The sequence below is a fragment of the Notechis scutatus genome, chromosome 5, assembly GCF_049901735.1.
Source record: "Notechis scutatus isolate UNSWTSFEM ecotype Mainland chromosome 5, rNotScu1.2, whole genome shotgun sequence".
NCBI classification, from domain to species: domain Eukaryota; kingdom Metazoa; phylum Chordata; class Lepidosauria; order Squamata; family Elapidae; genus Notechis; species Notechis scutatus.
The window spans coordinates 90,766,257-90,787,509 of NC_142013.1; the positions used below are offsets into that span (position 1 = coordinate 90,766,257).

Sequence of the window (21,253 nt, forward strand, 5' to 3'; positions counted from 1 at the left end):
CAGGCAAATCTCTCATTGTAATTTGGGGTTTGATTTGGTGCTGGAAAAGATAATGAGATGAATATGAATGTATCTTGGGGATTTATTTAAAGTCGTATTAATTATACATATTACTGAAAAATAAATTACTCCCTGATCCTGCTCTTATGTCACATTTTCCTAGTATTTCCTTCTCAGGTGCAAATTAAAATTCTAACTCTATTTTCAGCAAAGAAAAAAGTATTTATGAGTGTGAAACATTGCAGAATTTCACTTGCATTTTAGCTTTGGGTCTTAATAACAACTTAGCTGACTGCATATCCATTTTTCTAAATTAAAATCCTGTGGAAAGTTTGGGACCATAAAGACATAAAGGAATTGCTGGAATCATTATAAAAGCCTCCATAGATTTTTATGCTATGTCTTTCCAAAATCTGTAACCCACTTGCCTTCTAAGAAAAGGGAACTGAAACTTTTTTCACTGTTGTATTTCACATAGCAATAAATGTGTACTGTCAGGCACATAACATAACTCAGCATATTTGAAACTGTCCTATTACAAGCTTTGAAATAATCCCTCTTCTATTATTGCAATGTAGCATTTCTATCCCAAACAATCAAAGGAGCAACTCATCAAGGTATACTGTACTAATTTTCTTGGATGTAGCCAGAGGGCCTGAAATAGTTTACTTCATCTATTCTATATGTGGCTTTCTCCAATCATTTCTTTAGCACTTTATGCAGTAAAATTGACAAGCTAGGGAGGGAGGGTTTAAAAACGCAGTAATGTGATGGTTATTTGAGATATTAAAAACTTAAGAAAAAAGTCTGAAAAAATAAATAGCAAGATCTTCTTTGGATGTGATTCTGTCCCCTCACAAAACTGTACACACATAGGGAGCCTAGGTTGCCTCTAGGAATTATGAGAAATAGGGGTTGAAATTAAATACCCCATTTAATTTAAATATGGACTTTTCTGATCATATGACTTCACCCACTCACCCACTTTTCAAGGAATGGGTCAAGTGATACGGGAAATGTGTGGAGAAGATGGAGGGTTACAGTGGTGGGATTCAAAAAAAATTACTTCCAGTTATGTGGGCATGGCTTGGTGGGCATGGCAGGGGAAGGATACTGTAAAATCTCCAGTCAGAGGTGGTATTTGCCGGTTCTCCGAACTACTCAAAATTTCCACTACAGGTTCTCCAGAACTAGTCAGAACCTGCTGAATACCACCTCTGGAGGGTTATCTGCTCCTATGGTAATGCATGTGGGATGGGGTGGGATGAGTAAATCACAGTAGTTGTTTCTCTCAGTAATATAAATTAGGTAGTAATTATTAACTGATGGTAATAGTAATCATATTTGTAGAGAAATTTGACTTTTGTTACTTACAAATGATTTTTTTCTGTACTTTAGTTGCAGGTAAGTAAGCATAAACAGTGCAAAAGTTCATCTTCCTCCTTTAAAAATAAATAAATAAAAGGAGGTGTAGTGTAAATTGCCTAGCTGTGGTTTTGAGTTTCCATGGTATTTGGTTATACAAGTGAAGTCATATGATTAGGGAAGTCCATAGTTAGATTAAATGGGATATTTCAGCCCCTTCATCTCATTTTAATTAGTTGACAAACCATGATAGGAAAATTTGGATTAATCTTGGGTTGGACATTGAACATATCAATTGTTTTATTTAGCCATAACTAAAACTAGTTTGTTCAAAACCATAATTAGAAGCCTTATTTTTTTCCTGCTGTGCATGAAGAAGGAACACAATAGGATAAGTGTTTGAGGTCAAGTGTAGCACCTTCACTGTTTACAACAACGTGTTTGTTGTGTGAGATCTAAGAAAGGGTTATAAATCTTCCATAACTATTCATGATGCCTAGAGCTGGTTACGTTTAATTCAATAGAGGCTAAGAAAAGAATATTTCCCACTATTACAAGCGATGTGAAACTTATTCCAACCAGTTGTCGGTATTCAGAACAGATTATGTTACTACTTAGAGAACCTTGCCAAAAAGATTGTAGTCATTTAAATACCAATAACTCCTCTAAATCTTATGATACCCTACTACTTAAATGGGTTGAGGGGATTTAATCTTCATATATACTCAATTAAAGTTTTCTGAATTTATTGTATTGTTCCTTCAGCAGGCTCTCTTGCTGGCAGCCCTCACCTTTCAGAACTGTCAATCAATTCTCAAGGTGGACCAGCCATAGCAAATGCAACTTTGTCTCCTAATTTGAGTCCTGATAATAGGCAAGCTTCTCCATTGATCAGTCCCTTGCTGAATGATCAAACTGGAGTCCGCGCTGATGATGAAGAGGAGGTCAGGAGAAAGGTACTGATGTTGACTCTACCTATTAGGTATGCAATGGACATTTAGCAATTTTTCTTTGTTTTCAATGGATGGCTGTTTTTATTAAAAACTTCCATGCTGAAAAAAATGGCCGTATCTCTCACCATCTTACTAAGCAGCAGGGCTTAGAAGTGGTGACAGAGTTGGCTCTATTCATATGCATATATATCACTTCTGAATATAGAGCTGTTTTGTAAATTTTATATTTTTGGAATAAAGCTATTCCTGTTTGCTGATCTTGGGCATTTTTCCTTAATTCTCTGTAATTTTGCAGCATCCAACTCTTTTAATACCCAAAGCTAACTATAAGAGTCCTATCATTGTCATTTGAGTATAGATTAAAGTCATTTTGTCTTCTGACTAATTTCAGAAGTTTCCAACTGACAAGGCATACTTCATTACAAAAGAAGTTGCCACTACAGAACGGACTTACCTAAAAGATCTTGAAGTCATCACATCGGTATGTTTCTTTTTTCCCCCCTTAAATTAAAAATTATGGAGCCCTAAATATCCTTCTTCCTGTCTTTTACTACATCTCCCACTATCTCCATCAACACAATATTTTATCACAGACATATTTAATCACAAAATGTATCTGATGAGATTGGAATTTCATCTAAATACTGTAGCAGAAGATAAAAAATTACTTGGGGGGGGGGGGTTGCACAGATGGGTCATTTAATTTCTGATAGTTTTGTTCTCTTTACTTTGTTGTAATTTTAATGCTTTGTATTTTGGATCCCTGTTGTCATTTGTCATTACTGTTCCATCCCTTTCAGCAATACTTTAAAATGGGAGAAAATCAAAGGATGCCCGCTTAATAAGCAGAAGAATTGATTAAGCAAACAGTATCCCAATCTGTCTGAGTTCCTGGAGTGGATATGTTTAGCTTTCTACAATTGAATTCAACAGAGGCTATACAGATAATATTTAATTTGGTATTCTATAGCCTTGTCAGTTCTGTCTACATCATCTTGCTAAATGGAGTAAAAACACCAAATTAACTGAAATAATGCTCAGCTGTTCCCTTCCAGTAGAATCCTAAAGTGAATTATTTTTTCTCAAGTACTTTCCTATAGATTGTGAACTTTAGAGCTTTCCTGGATATTTAAACTCAAGGCTCTGCCTTAGGACATCCTTAGATATACCACGAAGAGCACCAAATGGGGGATATTCTAAACAACATCTTTAGAAATCTTTCCTTTTCCAAATACAACATGGAACTATCCCACTGAATAGTTTCAATACCTAAACAGAAGACTACAGATAGTTTTGGTGATTCTTCTGTTGGTTCTGGATAACTTTGGTATTTTAAAATGATTGCACAACTCGAGAAATTTAATGTTTTATGCATTAACTTACACAAACCTATCAAAGATAGAACAATTGCTCACAGTTAAAAAATAATAATGAGGTTAAATATTTTCCACTTATTTTTGGTCAGGAGAACTTTAGCTTGGGGTATATTAAATGTAGAAGCATGCTTCTTAAATAAAAGAAGCTATCCCATTGGCAATAAGCTCAAAAACCTAACTTCAATGTTATAATACTAATTTATTGGTAAGGCTATTACCACTAAACAAGAACTGTCTGATTCCCCTATATACATACCCTAACCAGGAAATGTCTGTGCCAAGAGTTCCTCTGATTACCATGCTTGGTTTTTCTAGTGGCTCCAGAGCACAGTAAGTAAAGAGGACTGCATGCCAGAAGCACTAAAGAGTCTCATCTTTTCGAACTTTCAACCTTTGCACAAATTTCACACCAACTTTTTAAAGGAGGTAGAACAGCGCATTGCTCTGTGGTAAGAATTCCAGCAGTTATTTTAATAAGATGACATTTTGATGCTAAATATTTTACATTTTATTCTACCATGTTCAATCCAGAATGGATATACTGTCCGTTCCATCTTGATGAAAAGACAGAACAGAACACAACAGAATAGAATAGAAGTGTGATTGGACACACGAGGAATTTGTCTCTGGTGCATAAGCTCTCAGTGTATATACAAGCAACAAGTGATAAATCATGATCGTAATCATAAAATACAATAATCATAAATCATCATCTTAAGGCTATAAATTCTTTAAAAATTGCAGCAGATTCCTGTATGACTGACAATTGTTCTTAGACATTTATTTACTTTTAATCAGTTAAATTGGAAGAATTTCAATCTCGGTAGACACTTATGTCAAGATATTGTTGTTTGGACTATTAAGAAGCTTTTGCTTGACATTTGCAATACAGAATTATACATTTTTAAAGTATCTTTGTAAATTAGTTTCCTTCTCTTTAGCACACACCACAGACTTAATTTCAAGTTCTGGAACAATAGTCCAAGTTAGAATCTACTTTGATTTCATCCCATCAGGTGTTAACATTTAATTCGGTTTTATCCACTTCCTTCTTTCTTTTCTTTTCTTTTTTAATTTAATTTGTATTCCCCCCACCCCAATCTTGCTAGCAAGAGTGACTCTGGGGAGCTTTCTTTCCCAACTAAATAAATATAGAAGGGAGTATGCCTCACCTATAATGAGAGAGAGAGAAAGAAGGAGGGAGTGGGGGGGTATATTCACTGCAATGTGAAACTAAGTATTCATTTAGCAAATCCCATATTATGACTTCAAAATGATACCAGATAATGAAGATAAGTCTGAATAATACACGCAATCCTCAATGTATATCTATTGGTTTAGTGACCATATGAACTTCTAATGGCACTGAAAAAAGGTGACTTATGACTGTTTTTCACACTTATGACCGTTGCAGCATCCCCACGATCGGGTGATCAGAATTAGGACACTTGGCCACTGGCATGTATTTATGACTGTTGCAGTGTCCTGAGGTCACCTTTTGCGACCCTGTGACAAACAAAGTCAATGGGGAAGCCAAATTCACTTAACAAGCATGTTACTAATTTAACTGCAGTGATTCACTTAACAACTGTGGCAGGAAAGGTCATAAAATGGGGCCAAACTCATTTCATAACTGCCTTACTTTGCAAAGGGTATTTTGGGCTCTATTGTGGTCATAAGTTGAGGACTACCTATAGAAGCATTTTCTTTTTAAAAAATTCTTCCACTAAAGTTAATGAAATATGAGTGGAATATTAGATTTTAATAAATATTACAATGGCACTGCAGATAGGGCCAAGAGCTTTAATTAAAATTATTAAAAAGAACAGATTGCACAGCGTAGGTACTGGAATCTTTCTAAATTATTTTTATTTTTGTTGTCTGTATTCTCAAATTATTTTCTGTATTTGATTTGATTGCATTGCTAATAAACAAAAGAGTTGTTACAAGTTTTCAAATTAGCATCTAAAACGTATTTTGATTGCTTTGTTGTATTGATTAAAAGAAAGATAGCAGTAATAAAATTTTACGAGTCTAGTGAGACATTTTATTTGTAATAAATATTTATCAAAAGAGACCTTTAATCAATTAGCTAAGCACATTTAGAATTCCATTGCTTTTAATAAGAATCTCTTTATTCTTTCATCTCCATGGATTAGGAGAGGTTGTTTATTTTCATTCCTGAAGCCAATAGTTATATAAAAGAACAATAATCTTGCAATCACAATGACTGTAGATTGCAGAGGAAAAGAGACTGGTCTAATTCACTGGGCTTTAATCATCTCTTCCAAATAAATCCAAACAAGGAAATGAAACAGTAGGATGCTATTATTTATTATATGATACATTTTAAGCCTATGAGCTCACCAATAGTGTGTACATCTGTTATCCTTCAGTTACCTATTACTCATAGAAATATGTTTGACTAGAGATTTTTCTTCAGACTGTTTTGGTCAAAGGAAACTATGATCTTTAGATATAGTTTTTCATCCTGTTACAGCAATCCTTCCCCAGGTTTCCCATACCCTCTTTAGCAATGAGGGAACTCTGATTCCCTGCTTGTTGGCTATAGATCATGCAGGGGTGGGATTCTACCAGTTCACACCTATTCGCGAGAACCGGTTGTTAGCATTCTAAGCTGTTCAGAGAACCGGTTGTTAGAAGAAATTACTGGCCTAATCCTGTAAGGAAGGCAGGAAGGAAACATTCTGGTGTTGCTTACAGAAACTGCCTCTCCGTTAACCCTTGTTACATTCTGTCTCAGGAACGTCTCTGGAGTTTTTTTCCCTTCCTTTGCTGGTACTTTGCTTGTGTGGAGTGTCCATTCAAAGTTACAATGGCACTGAAAAAAGTGACTTATGACCATTTTTCACACTTACAACTGTTGCAGCATCCCCACAGTCATGAGAGGCCAGGCGAGGAGATGCGTGCCTCAATGTGAGTGATATTGAGTTGGCCACGCCCAGCCAATAAATAATATGACCACCAAGCCATGCCCACCAACTAAGCCACACCCACAGAACCGGTTGTTAAAAAAAATGAATCCCACCCCTGAGATCATGGTCTGTTCATGGTGAGTAAAGCAGATGGATTTTGTTAGTGACAAAGTGTCTGAAAGCAACACTTGGACCATTTCTTAGCTTTTTGTTTGTAAGGCAGCAATGATATCAACTGAGGAAACAGAATTCTAATTGAGCCAATATTACCTGAGTGACACAAGTGAAACATTCCAGTTTTTAAACATGTGGGCTATTTTTATAATTTTTTTTTTACCATAGAATGGCTGTAGTTGTGGATCCCCATTTTCCTTTATTCACTGTTATTTTGGATTTGTAGAGTGATCTCATTTTGGCTGTAAGTGACAGTTATGATTTATTTGCCTTTCATCCAATACTTCCTGGGAAATTGAGGTTTCCCTCCCACGCTCTTCTGAATGTCGCTTTAGAGCTCTTAAATTATTCCTTACTGTCTTTTTACATTCCACCTTTCCACCATGATTCCTGCTTTTGAGACATGGCTGTCACTGAATGTGCTAGTTTTGACTGTCTCAGCAGTTGAATTGACTGGCTGTAAGCTTAATAAAGGTTTCTTTTAGAGTTTTCCCTTTGCTATTAACTGCAGTTGGAACCTCAAAATTTGAGAATCCAGTTTGTGCTGCCAATAGGCATTGTCTGGCTATAAAATCAGCAACATTTTCCTTTTGTAAGTCCTCATCCCCCTGGGGTATCAGCCTTGCAGCAGCTGGACAAGTGACTATGATCCTCAGGCAGGGAGTTACATCTGACATGGAAATGGAAGGATGTAAAAATTGGGAGCAACTCCATTTGTAGATCCCACATAATAGGGTGATGTCTTTCAGAGAGGCTATCAGGAAGAGTAAAGAGAGGAGGCAAAAGTAGTGGGATTCAAAAAAAAAAATTATTACCAATTCTGTGGGCATGGCTTGGTGGGCATGACAGGGGAAGGATACTGTAAAATCTCCATTCCCTCCTCACCCCACTAACCTGCTTTCCAGCTCCGTTCTCCTGTGCAGGGCAACAAAAGAAGACCCAGCCAATCAGCTGGGACTTGGGAGTCAGAGAATAAATGGGGGCGGGGCCAATCATAGGTGGCATTTGCCAGTTCTTCAAACTACTCAAAATTTCCACTGCCGGTTCTCCAGAACTGGTCAGAACCTGCTGAATACCACCTCTGGGAGGCACTGGTTACTTATAGCAAATAACTGTTTGCTTTTAGGTATCTGTCAACTTTTGAGCTGTTTGGTAGACTTAAGTGAAGTTTGGGAAGCAGAATATGACCACTGCTCTTCTTTATTTCTCTCATAGTACAAATATAGATCTTTACTTTGATCTCAGAGTATGCCCAAAACTCCAGTAGAACAAGAATGAAAATAAAATACAGGTAGTCCTTAACCTATGACCACAACCGAGCCCAAAATTTCTGTTGTTAGGTGAGACATTTGTTAAGGGAGTTTTGCCCCATTTTATAACCTTTCTTGCCACAGTTGCTAATTGAATCACTGCAGTTGATATGTTAGTAACCTCGTTGTTAAGTGAAACTAGTTTCTCCATTGAGTTTGCTTGTCAGAAGGTCACAAAAAGGGGAACACACAACAAAGGTCATAAAAATGAACCAGTTGCCAAGCGTCTGAATTTTGATCGCATGATCGTGGGGATGCTGCAAAGAATAGTAACTATGAAAAAACAGTCATAAGTCACATTTTTCAGTGCCATTTTAACTTCAAACAGTCACTAAACGAACTGTTGTAAGTCGAGGATTACCTGTAAAAGCAAAAGAGCAAATTAAAATTTTATTTTAGAGGAAGCTTTTAATAATAGATACTACCTGGGACACCATCTTTCTGGCTACTTAAAGATTAGAATTAGTCCGGACTTATTGTCTCTTATTTCAATATTAAATATTCTCATGAAGGAACCAGCAACTTGGGACTGGCAATTTGGTCATTAAGTGAAGCAGTAGTTAAGTGAAACCACCATTGGGCATATAATTCCCTTCGGCTTTTCTTTGCTTTACAGACCCACAAAGGTTGTAAGTACAAATACGTTGTAAAGTTATTTTTTATTGCTGGTGTAACTAAGAATGGTTGCTAATTGAGGCAACCACTAAATGAGGACTCTACTGTACCACCTGTACATCACATTGACTTTCTATAATTTCATATTTTAAAAAAATTGAGACGTTTTATATTTCTCTGAGGATATGTTTAAATCTCCTATTTTTCTTGTTTCTTGCAATCTTGAATGTATGCAGATCCGGCGCCAATGCCATGCTAGCAGCCCACTCACACTAGAGTCAAGCATTATTATCTTCCAGCATGCAGCTGAATAAATATTACCACATGTTTCTCCAATAGTTCAATTTTATTTATCCAAAGATTGACTACTCTCATGGTTGATACCAAGTTGGCTGGTTTACTGATTTCAGTGAAGCGATAGTTCATGTTTGCAACAACAACAACAAACAGTAGCAAAGTATTTGTGTTTTGCTATTCTTCCAATATAATCCCATTGGCATTAAAGATCTAGAATGATGACCGTATTTGAGAAATAGAGTGGAGTTTTGGAGTAGTTTTTCATAGTTTCAAAAGAGTCCACCTGCTATGTGCAATAAACCACCCCTGGTTTCAAAAGATGCAGACCTTATATGTGAATATATATATAGCAATATGCTCACAGCAAAAATAGGGTTATTTCACAAGGTTATTTTTCTGTGCTTGGTAGTGTTTTGGCCAAGAATATATTAAAAATCAGCTCTATCCAAGTTTACTGTTCCCGTGTAGAGCTATTTCTTGTTATTTTCTAAGTAGGATTTTTCTTTCTTTTGGCAGAAGTTAACAAAAAGCCTTGGCAACAGGAAGGAACTCCAAGTTTTGTTTCTCAATTATGGAGTCGTAAAGATTGGATTTAAATGTGGTCTTTGACATACAAAAATGTTTTACCTTTAGAGAGTCATAGTAAATTATTATTATTTTAGAGTATGTATGTTAGTTTGAAAACCTATCTCTTCTTACATTGTACAATGTATCCCTGGGAGAAAGAATGATAGAGCCAAAAGAGAAAATATACCGGTAAGTGAGGGCAATTAATTTTCAGGGAATCTTTGCTTTCCTTTGCAAAAGAAATCTTTGTTAAATCTCTGTCCAAAGCAAGATATTCCCCAAATGGTTGAGATGTTGCTCCCTCAGATGTTTACAAGTGGAAATAAGTCCAATCCCAGGTTTCATTAAATCAGTGAAAGTTTCCTGTGCTCTGCTCATCTAGGTTTGCAAATATTCATTAAGAGTATATTTTGGAATAGATTTATAAACTCTGAACACAAGATGTTTGACTGCTTTGATCATTCTGCTGAACACCTAACTCCCACAGCCTAAAGATATAGGTTGTATTGCTATTATTCTTCTCATATTTCTCATCTCATATTTCCTACTATCTTTTCCTATTGGTTTCTTATGATTAATGATTGTAACTATGATTATGACCTATTTTGTATGTACATTGAGAGCTTATGCATCGGAGACAAATTCCTGCTGTGTCCAATCACACTTGGCCAATAAAGAATTCTATTCTACTCTACCCTACCTTACTCTACTCTACTCTACTCTACTCTACTCTACTCTATTCTATTCTATTCTATTCTATTTTTCAGGAATTTCAGGTGTTTGGAGACCTTAATGCAGTTGGTGGGGAAAGTGTTTTTAACAAGGCTCTAACAAAATGATCTGATCCATGCTCTGAGTCCATGGAGTTGTTTTTGGAAACATTCTCTACACTATAGTTAGAGATATTTTGGATCCACAGGATTCAAATTCATTCTTGGGATTCTTTTTTTTTTTTTAAAACAAGTTTTATTAAAAGTTTCAACAACAAACAAATCATTACATATTAAATCTTTCCCTGTCTTTCTACAATAATTTCCCCAATATTCTCATAAAACACAAACAAACACAAACAAACATAAAAAAATCTTTTAGTAAAGTACCTTGGCCCCAGTTACCTCTCTTTGCATGGGCTAAAATAATAGCGCATATCACTCTTCACAATTCTATCTTATTTAATCCATCTTAATTAAATCATTAAATTTGTATCTTTTGCCCATTCATTATCCCTCTATCTCTTCTTATAATAAAAAGAATTTCTCCTGAAATCACTAATCAGAGTATGATGCCTTTCTATCCTCCCCCTAAGTTAGTAAAATTAAAATTCAACATAACAAATACCCAATTTGGTTCTGCTTGGTACATTCTATCCACCAAAAATGTTTAAATACATTGTATCCTCCTTTCCTTCGATATTTTATTACATTTCAAAAATCAATCATTATTAAATCAATCATTATTAAAAACTTCAACATTTCAATTTTAAACTTCAACATTTTAATTTCTTATTAAATCTTAAACCATTCTAATTTACTATTTCAAATATAAATGTTACAATACCATCTTCTGTACCTTAGCAGAATCTTTCTTACAGAAATTTATATTTCATCCTTTGTCTCTAAAAAAAATCCCTCTTCTCCCATCCAATTTTAAAGCTTTGAGGCTTTTCTCCGCCTTTCCCCTTTCTTTCTTCCCCCACCAAATCTTCCTACCCCCCCTTCTTCTTCTAACCTCTGCCTTGCTGGGATCCCTTCTCTGTTGTGTTCCCTTTTTTCTCTTGTTTATTATCATTATATTTATTTTGCATCATATTTTTCTCTTTCTCAAATGTTTTTTAAATCTTAAGTCCTTCATTTTCCTTGCTCTCTTCCTTCCTTCTTCCTTAGATAAGTTTTGGGATTCAATGAAGATGGCGTCTTCGTCTCTTCCTTGTTGTTCTTCTTCCGTTTCCATCTGTTCCATTGTCTGTTGGTAATTGACCAGCGCCATTTCTAGAAATAGAAAAGCTTTTTCCATGCCATCTTTGCAGGCTGCTTTTGTTTGCTCGTATTCATCCCTCAGGTCTTCAAAAAGGAAAGCCATTATAAATAAATCTTTTCTTTTCTTTATTCCTCTTCCTTCTTACACCAACCAAATATTCCGAGAGAAAGGCAAAACAATCCCAAAATCCACAATCCTCAATAAATCCAAGCAAGCCAAAATTCCCCTTTCCTCTTCCAGGGGTGGTATCAAACAAATAAAAAAAAAGAGTCCAAATCTATATTTTAAAGTCTTATTAAGATTATATTTCTGTCCTCAAGTCTTCAAGGCATCTCCTCCAACAAGATCCAAATTTATATATTTTCTTTATCCTCTCCCTTCCGGCTTAATTCCGTCGGGAGGGAGAGTAAACTTTCCCTTCAGCACCTCAAAATAGCCGCTTTTTTTTTTCTCTTGTGGAAAAAATCATCAAAAAACCATCTTTTCCAGGAATTAAATTAGATAAATCTCAAAGCCCTGGGTCAACCAAGAAGAACTTTCACTTTCAATAACTTTCTCTTCTTCCTCCTGCGCATACTTGCCCGGCTGTCAACTTCTTTGTGGCGGCCATTACGGACCGCCGCTGCACCGTCCTGGTAAAGGGGTTCTGCCGGCCAGGGAGGGGGTCTGCAACACCCCAAACCCTTCCTCCGGATCCCCTTACCTTCAGCTACCCCTGCAGGGCAGCCTTGCTCCGCACCCGTCCGGGTCGGAGCCCCAAAACGGCTAGCGCGGCAGGGATCGCGCAGCTTCGCGAATCCCTACCGCTCGCGAAGCCGACAAACCGGAAACTCCTTCATTCTTGGGATTCTTAAAGAAAATATCCCTCAAGTCAAGTTCAGTTCTTGGTGACCACATTAACATGTTTATCTAGTATTCTTGGCAACGATATATAAATTACTTATTACTGCCTGCCTTTGGGATTTTTTTTTTTTTTTTTTAAAGTTCCCAGTCTAACTTGGGTCCTTAAGATTTCCTAAGGCTGCCCATTTCAGCATTTTCTAGGTCCCACCCTACTTAGCTTTTTCAAGATCAGCCAGTTTCAGACTGCCACCTGCTGTTAACAATATTTGGGTCTGGCCTTGGGGCTAGAACATTTACCTGAGTAATTATAACGTACAAATATTGTCCAGGATGTCTCAAAAAAGTGCTAGCTTTCAAAGGATCCTCCAAAGGAAGAAGAAATATCTATTTTCTTCTTTATTTGGATCCACATGCAGGAAAAGTGGGGAAAGGGAAGGATAACTTCCCCTCTTCTTTCTCTCCCTTTGCTTCCATTGTTTTGATATGTTTAATCTAAAGCAGAATTTGATGTGCTTCTTAGCACATGTTCCACTGCCACACTCTTTGCATGTAGAAGTTGCATGTGGACGGACTGCAAGGTAGAAGGAACAAGAAAAGGAGCTTCTCTCTTCTTCTTCAGACATTGGTCCTCTCCCAAGATTGCTTGGCAGAAGGAAGGGATCTTTTATTTCCTGAACAACTCTAACTGACTTGGGAAACAAATTGATATGTTTAGCTTTATATGCATGAGTTGAGGGAAAGAGGAGAAATCAGTCATGATTCTTTACTACTTCAAGATTATTATGGTGCAGATGTTAAAATCAGTTATTAAACATTACACACACACACACACACACACACACACACACACACACACCTGCTATGAGAATCTTTACTTTCTGAGAGTTTTTTTTTCCAAACTCTATTTTTTCCTCCATTGTATCACAAATGACAGCCCATTTTGGTGGCATCCGCAACTTGTAGTCAGTTGTCAAAGAGGGGTCAGGTCTCACACATACTGTTGCAATTGCCATCTTGCCTTTTTTTTGTTCCCATTTCCCATGAATTCCCTGCTTCCAGCATTGCCTTATTATTTACTATCTCTGTTCTGTTCGTTACATAGATGATTTTCTAAGGCTTGACTGACACGGATAATTCTGTTTCTGGCAGGGAAGGCCGATCTAATGCTCACTTGAAAGGAGATTTCCAAAAAATTGGAGATGTTATGCTAAAGAATATTCAGAGCATGAAGGTATGAACTAGATGTGATTTATGTGCTAGCTGTTTCTTGGAATGATAATCATACATGAGCTTCTGCTCTGTTTGCTCACCGAAATTTAAACAACTCAATGTATTCCTGAACATTTGGTCTGAAGAGATAACAAATCTGTCTGTGTGAAAGCACTTCTTCAATTTGCTCCATTCCAGACTGATTTATGATCCAACACAAGCACTGAGTGCCTTTTTCCTACACACTATCTCCCCAAGGCCTTCTTACCCTTAACTGTGCTCCGTCATCCTGCGATAGCCAGACCCACATATTGATTCATGGTTTGTTTGAATCATGATCAAATGGGGAAAAAAACATAGTGGTTGAGTTCCCACAGAAAATTAAGCCAAACAGTCAAATTGTATTAAGCTTGTTGGGAATGGAGCATTGCATTGGGAAGAAGATGCCTTTAGGCTGATTCTGCTCTTTGTGATGGACATCACATTTTTAAAGCAATCAGACTTCAAGAGTGTGTGAAAGAGAAGATTCATAGAGCAAGAGTAGAAAAGTTGTGGCTCCCTTAATATGGTTGGATTATTATAATCCTGGTTCCTGGCCACTGATTACTTATCTGGGGCTGATGGGATTTTGATTCCAATAATATGTGTACTGTGAGGGAGAAGTCCTGTAAAAGATTCTAGGTCGAGATCATTTCTGTGAGTTGGTTGGCCTTCTATCTATCCTGGGAACTCTTTGTTAGAAAAGCAACAGGGTCCAGAGGTGGTATTCAGCAGGTTCTGACCAGTTCTGGAGAACCGGTAGCGGAAATTTTGAGTAGTTCAGAGAATCGGCAAATGCCACCTCTGACTGGAGATTTTACAGTATCCTTCCCCTGCTATGCCCACTAAGCCACGCCCACAGAACCGGTAGTAAAAACATTTGAATCCCACCACTGACAGGTTCCCACTCTTTTTGCATCTTAAAAGTGAACTTTGCCCACCATCCCAACTGTAATTGAAAGTATAGCTCCAGGGGCTTCACTTTGGAATGACTATGAAGGGGCAACCAAAGATAGATCCTTCTCAGTAGTTCTCCCATATATACATTTCTGGAATCTCCCTGTGAAGGATTGCCTAGGCTTTTATCTCACCTTGTTTCCACAGTGGACAAAACCCTTCTCGGACTTCTCATACTTGCTGAACCCCCTTGGAAATTACTCTAATGTCTTCTATGTTTCATTCATTGCCACGTTGTATTACAGCATGGCTTTTATTGTGTTATTTTTTTTAACCAAAAATTGCATCAGAGCTGGTATAATGTGAAAATAAACCTAAATAAATAATTTTTTTCCTACACGGACTTACCCTCTTTTCTCTCTCTCTCTCCCTCTCTCCTCTAGCAACTAACTGTTCATTTGCGAAAGCATAGTGAAATTCTCCTAGAACTGGAAAATGGGATCAAGAACTCTCGCAGGCTAGAAGCCTTTTGCAGAGATTTTGAGATGCAGAAAGTCTGCTACCTTCCCCTCAATATCTTCCTTCTCAGGCCGCTGCATAGGCTGATGCACTACAAGCAGATAATGGAAAGGCTCTGCAAACATTATCCACCCAATCATGGGGACTTCCGGGACTCCAGAGGTAAATGAACTCTTCCTTTAGTAATTCTCTTAATTTTAAATTTTGGAGAAAGTGACTTGACTGTTTTTTTGGAGAGCAGGAATATAACCTGGGTAACAATAAGTACTTTGCATCTTTAACAGAAAAAATATTTGTTACAGGGAATTAAAATATACTTCCTGTATTATTGTTGTTGTTGTTTTTTTGTATTTGCTTTATTGCTTCTGTTGTGTTTTAGTTGTAAGTCCTGAGTATTTTCATTTTGGCAGTGTTATAAATTTAATAAAATAATAATAACAATCACACATGAAGTGGGAGGAGGGCAGGCAAAGCCTAGCTCTAGTTAGCAACATTAGGCAGAGAGTCAGACAGTAAATGAGCCTGGAAAAAAATTCCTTGAGATTAGCAATCTCACAGAAAAGAGCGGGCAGAGTGAGGAAACAATCAAGGACAATCGGGAAGAAAAATCTAGATATCTACAACCAGAGTAGATTTGCTTTCAGGAGTATGTGCATGATTGATAGAATCTTGATAAATGCATCAAGGTGGTAAATATGTCTAGTAATTTGTTCTAGAATACAAATACATTATGCCTTGGCTTCAAAGGACAATTATGCCCTGATCAAACAAAAAATTTAAGTGCAGCTATAAAAGTGAGATTTAAAAACAATCACATTGTTTCAGGGACGAAATCAAATAATTTGTATTAGTTCACTAGCAAACATCCATGGAAACTCATCATCTCCAAGTGAAATTCAGGAATATTTTGAGAGGGCAGATTCAATTTGAAACTGGAAGCCTTGTGGCTATAGATTCTATTTCATTGTTCACAAAATGTTAAATATTGCATGTTCGTTCTTCAAACTTCTAATAGAGTAGCTCTTCTTGACGGCACAATTTCTTTGTTTGTTATTTTTTCCTCCTTTCACAGCTGCTCTGGCAGAAATTTCAGAGATGGTGGCCCAGCTCCATAGCAGTATGCTAAAAATGGAAAACTTCCAAAAACTGCATGAACTGAAAAAGGACTTGTTAGCTATGGACAATCTGGTGACTCCAGGAAGGGTAGTTATCCCCATGGTATTTGAAATAAAATATTTGGCTGAAGCAAAGAGCAGTTGTAGGATTCTAGTCAGAATGAAATTGCATCTTGTATTGCTGTGGGCTGTGGGTATGTTTTCTCTAGAACCTACCGAATTAAATTTTTAACCATGTTAGATTTGAGAAAATCCATCGGTTGAACCTGTGCTTAAGGTCAGCATGTCCAGAACAGATGACATATCATTTTCTCATTAATATTTCTGTTGGTTAGTAGTAACTCTCTTCTCTAGATTAACTTCACATTATCTGCCTACTTTCCATTCACTTTTCTATCCAAAACTGATACAGGATATTTTTTCAGTTTCCTTGATACCTGACAAAAAGAAGTAGCTTTTTCTTTTCATCTATTCTTTGTGGTCCATACCCCAAGTGACCACCCCTACCAAAAGACTAGACTCCTGAGAGAGACCAACCCCACCCCAGCCAGTGGACAAGGGAAATCAAATCATATAGTACAATTACAGCAGATAGGAAGAATAAAGCCCAAAGATACTTTCTACCAACAGTATCAAAAGTCACTGAGATCTCCATTAACATTAACCTGGATGGATTTTTTTTTTCTGATTAGCTCCTGGAAACAATCCAGGCCACTTAAATCTGTACAGCTAAATCCAAAAGAAGAAAATCTGTTTATATAGCCTCATAAAAATGTTCTCAATTGTATTTTATACTCTAAAAAAGGACTAAAATGAGTGGTCTTTTCCAACTCTTTCCCTTTGGTTGTATTGCCCTACAACTCTTATTTATTCTTTGCCAGCATTGATGGCAAAACTAGCTACAGTTGTCGTCATAGTAGTAGTAGTACTGTAGTATACTAGTAGTAATAGTTAAACTATTATATTTGAATATATACTGGTCTACTGGCATAGAAGTGGTAGAGTAGTAGTAACTCAGTCTTATTTCTATTTATTGCTTTCTACTGTATTGTTTTAATTGCATACTGTACTTTCTTCTACTGTAGAGTTTCCTTTCATCCCCAATGCCTGAGTGAAGTGTTGGCAATCCCATTTATTGCTTTCATTCCCTGATATTTTTCATTACTATTCCTTTAATGTCCTATTATGGCTGTGTGGAGTCAATTAAATCAAATCTAATACTCTTGTCTACCGCATGCCAGTGACTGTGATTTATTTATTCATTACACTTAAAGCTCACTCTCGGAGCAGCTTTCAAATGGCTATCTGGTAGGACAGCCCTTCTGTACCTTCATAGGTTTTCAGTCTGTGATAGTTTTGAAATGCCCTGTCTAGAGAGGAAAAAGTAGACAGACAGAAGGAACTCAATTAATCTCTCTCTCTCTCTCTCTCTTTCTTTCTTTTTTTTTTTTTGAACGTGCGAATTATACATACATTGGGTACTTTTCACTTATGTATCTCTCCTACATGTCATCATATTATTAAGTCAATGATACAGCATTAGTGAATGGATCTGGGAAAGATATTTATATTTATATTCATTTCCCTACCCATTAGAGAGGGAAGGCAAGGAATGATATGGGTCCTGTTCCCTAAGGAGGTACATATAGTGGAACCCAGAAAAAGGGCCTTCTCTGTGGTGGCTCCCTCCCTCTGGAATATCATCCCTCCAGAAACTAGATTGGTTCCCACTGACCCTCTCTCGGAAGGCCCTGGTGTTTCCGCAGCGGGCCTGGGGAACCCATAGTGGGATGGATCCCATTAAATAACTGATATGAGCATATGTTGTCGTTGAGGGTGGATGGTTATTATTTTGTTATGTTTTATTATTATTATTTTTATTCCTTCTATATTGTATTTTTATTTTCTGTAAGCCACCTAGAGTCGCTGTGAGTGACTAGGCAGCTATATAAATTTTCCAAAATCAATCAATCAATCTATTTCCAAAAATATGCTTTGGAACGCAGGGGGGAGGAGGCACAAACAAACAGCATGAACAGGACAGCTGAAGGGTTTTGGGAAAAGGCATAGGTGCTGTACTCTGTATCTTCCACAGCACTTTTTGGAGAACTCCATTTCAAATGCTGCCAGCCTTAATTATTACTGCCATGCCAACATTCAGCCTGAGGTTTGATGTTTTCTATTTGTGTCTATTCCTCCACAGGAATTTATTAGGTTGGGTAGTCTCAGCAAACTGTCTGGAAAAGGCTTACAGCAGCGGATGTTCTTCTTGGTAAGTGACAGGAACTGCCTTAGAATGAGTGCAATTAAATACAATTGTGCGATAAATGCCAAGGGAAAAGGAAGGGGGAGGAAATTCACAGAAGCAGTAAGATGCAAACTGTGGAATAATCTAAGATGAGACCTGCAGGTTTCTGTTCTCCAGGGTGAAAGGAAGCTCAGACAAATGTTAAATAAACGAACAATAGATGGCAAAAATACAGAGTGATTCATAAGAAATCAAAATCTACATTCACACTTTGTGCATTTTTTTCTGATCTTCCTGTGAATTATGAAATATATGCAGGCCAATACATAGATTTCAGAAAATGCTGCATCTAGGATTAATCGAATACAGAAACTGTCAGCCGTCCCAACTTGATCAGTCAGAAAGAAAGGCTCTCACAGCCACAGCAGTAAAAGTATACTTTACTGATGCCCAATGGTTACAGAGTACTAACGCCAAATGTAGCTTTTCGAGCCCAAACAAAGCAATTAACTTTTCCCCTGGGATTCTTTCCCCTCCCCTCTTATCACTGAGTAACCAATCACTTTCAGATAGTAAATTTATTTGGTACCTGGGCTTGAAAGCGTTGCATTCCATTGGGTGACCTTGGAACAGGCCTCAGTTTCCATGGGAACGGTGCCCAGGGTTTCACTTTCTTTTTCTCATTTCTTCCTCCCTTCCCCCATTCTCCCCCCACTGCTCTCCCCTCCCCCCCTTTACTTAGGACAGCCTGGCATCTAGCTAAGCAAGGCCTATGTTGTGAGATGGCAGGCCTGACAGAATTGTTGACTTGAACTTGAAAGTGTAGGATGTGATAAAGTTTGTTTTGGCAATTTAGGCTCTACCATGACTTCCGATCAGAGAAGAGGTCAGCTAGTTGGAATATAACATGAAAGTATTTGTTCTACATAGAGAAGAAATCTAAATACAGTGTAGAAAGTAGGAGGATGAGTTGACTCCTCCCAAGAGTCAAACTAGGCTCTGTCTGAATTTGGCCACTAAATCCTGACTTTATTAAAAGCTTACAATATGAGGTAGTTCTTTGTCATTCAACTTAAATCTCCCATACAAAAGAAGGATCTGCATGTTTTATCTCAAGGAAACATAGCTGGCTTCTAAAATACCAGCATATATTATACTTTTTTGAGGAAAAGCTCCTACATCTCTAGTGAACAGTAGTGAAGTATTTGTATGGGCTTTAAATAGTTTTGAAGAAAATGGGAAACTATTGTATTATTGTAGGTACTGGATGAAAAAATTCTCAAAATAGTGATTGGATGGTTTTCTCCCATGTTCTTAAGGGCTAGTTTAGTTGATTGATCCTCTGGGTTAAAGTAAACATACTGGGATAGCAGTCTCAAATTCATGCATGTTATTCTGCAAAAAACATAACTTGTTTATTAGATCTAAATGACAACAGAGCTGTAAATGCCAATAATGCCATGTTCATTAAATCATATATAGAATATTAGAAGTATTTAGGGTTCTCTGTTCTCTCTGTTCTGACTAAATTCATGCCTGGTACGTTTTCAGTTCAATGATGTCTTGCTGTACACAAGTCGGGGCCTAACAGCATCAAATCAGTTCAAAGTTCACGGGCGGCTTCCACTGTATGGCATGATGGTAAGTAAATGCTGAGTTGAGACTGGTTTGGTTACTATTGAATCCCTTAAAATGTAAAAGGCTGTGGATCATATCCACTGTTTAGAAACGTATCTAATATTAGCACAATTGAGAAAGTCCAGAAATATTTCACAAGAAGAGTTCTCCACTCCTCTACTCGTTGTAGAATACCTTATGCCACCAGACTTGAAATTCTAGAACTAGAAAACCTTGAATTACGCCGTCTTCGGTCTGATTTAAGCATGGTATATAAAATCATACATTGCAATGTCCTACCTGTCAATGAATACTTCAGCTTCAACCATAACAACACAAGAGCACACAATAGATACAAACTCAATGTTAACCGCACCAAACTTGATTGCAGGAAATATGACTTCAGCAATAGAGTGGTCAATGTCTGGAATACTCTACCCGACTCTGTAGTTTCTTCCCCAAACCCCAAAAACTTTAACCTTAGACTGTCTACTATTGACCTCACCCCTTTCCTAAGAGGTCTGTAGGGGCGTGCATAAAGCGCACCAACGTGCCTACCGTCCCTGTCCTATTGTTTCTCTTATTCTTCTTTTATTTTTCTTATATGTACCCATTTCATGTATTCACAACTATGTATACACTTATACTTATTATCTTGTAAACAATTGGCAAATCAAATAAATAAATAAATAAATAAACGTAAGCCTTCTCAATTACTGTACTCTGAATAGAATAGTTATTCTATAGTTATAGTTAGAAATTTGAAGGAATAAATGCAGCTGGGAGGAAACCGAAAATTTGAAAACTTTAAATAGATTTAACTTCAATCATAGCCATCTTTTCAGATTGTGGGAATTGCTGGGGGGGGGGCATCTTGCTCCTTAGCGCAGCTTTGGTTCATCTTTTCAGATCTGAAGATCCATTAGGTTCTAAATCAGTCCTTTGGAGGCTTGCATAGGAGAGTTTATGTGAACATTTGCTTGTGAATATTTACACCTGAACATCACCTCCTACCAATATAAATGTATTCAGAAGTTAACACACAAGCGATGCACGGGATTTGTGCACAGATGGAGATGTGGAGGGAAATGAAATTCCAATTTGTCACAGTGATTTGTGACCCCTTCGCTGACAGAAGACAAGCCAGAAAATTCATGTCTCTCTTCCAAGAGAGGGGGAGGAAACTCACTGTGACC

At 37.2% G+C, this 21,253-nt stretch overlaps 1 protein-coding gene across 9 annotated transcripts in view; it reads left to right on the forward strand.

The window, feature by feature from the left end:
• The window catches only part of FARP1 (FERM, ARH/RhoGEF and pleckstrin domain protein 1), a 144,763-nt gene that overhangs the window by 110,194 nt on the left and 13,316 nt on the right, over nucleotides 1–21,253 (forward strand). For 4 of the 9 annotated variants that reach the window (XR_015749909.1, XR_015749910.1, XR_015749912.1 and 1 more), the window contains exons 14-21: nucleotides 2,131–2,321; nucleotides 2,710–2,799; nucleotides 4,010–4,143; nucleotides 13,563–13,644; nucleotides 15,002–15,239; nucleotides 16,150–16,295; nucleotides 18,396–18,464; nucleotides 19,992–20,081. Coding sequence is in view for 4 of the 9 variants with exons in the window: in XM_087967297.1 (XP_087823423.1) it covers nucleotides 2,131–2,321; nucleotides 2,710–2,799; nucleotides 4,010–4,143; nucleotides 13,563–13,644; nucleotides 15,002–15,239; nucleotides 16,150–16,295; nucleotides 18,396–18,464; nucleotides 19,992–20,081 (1,040 nt within the window). In the remaining 5 variants the exon portion in view is untranslated. The remainder of the gene's footprint in view (nucleotides 1–2,130; nucleotides 2,322–2,709; nucleotides 2,800–4,009; nucleotides 4,144–13,562; nucleotides 13,645–15,001; nucleotides 15,240–16,149; nucleotides 16,296–18,395; nucleotides 18,465–19,991; nucleotides 20,082–21,253) is intronic. The other 5 variants (XR_015749911.1, XR_015749913.1, XM_087967300.1 and 2 more) reach the window with 3 other exon arrangements.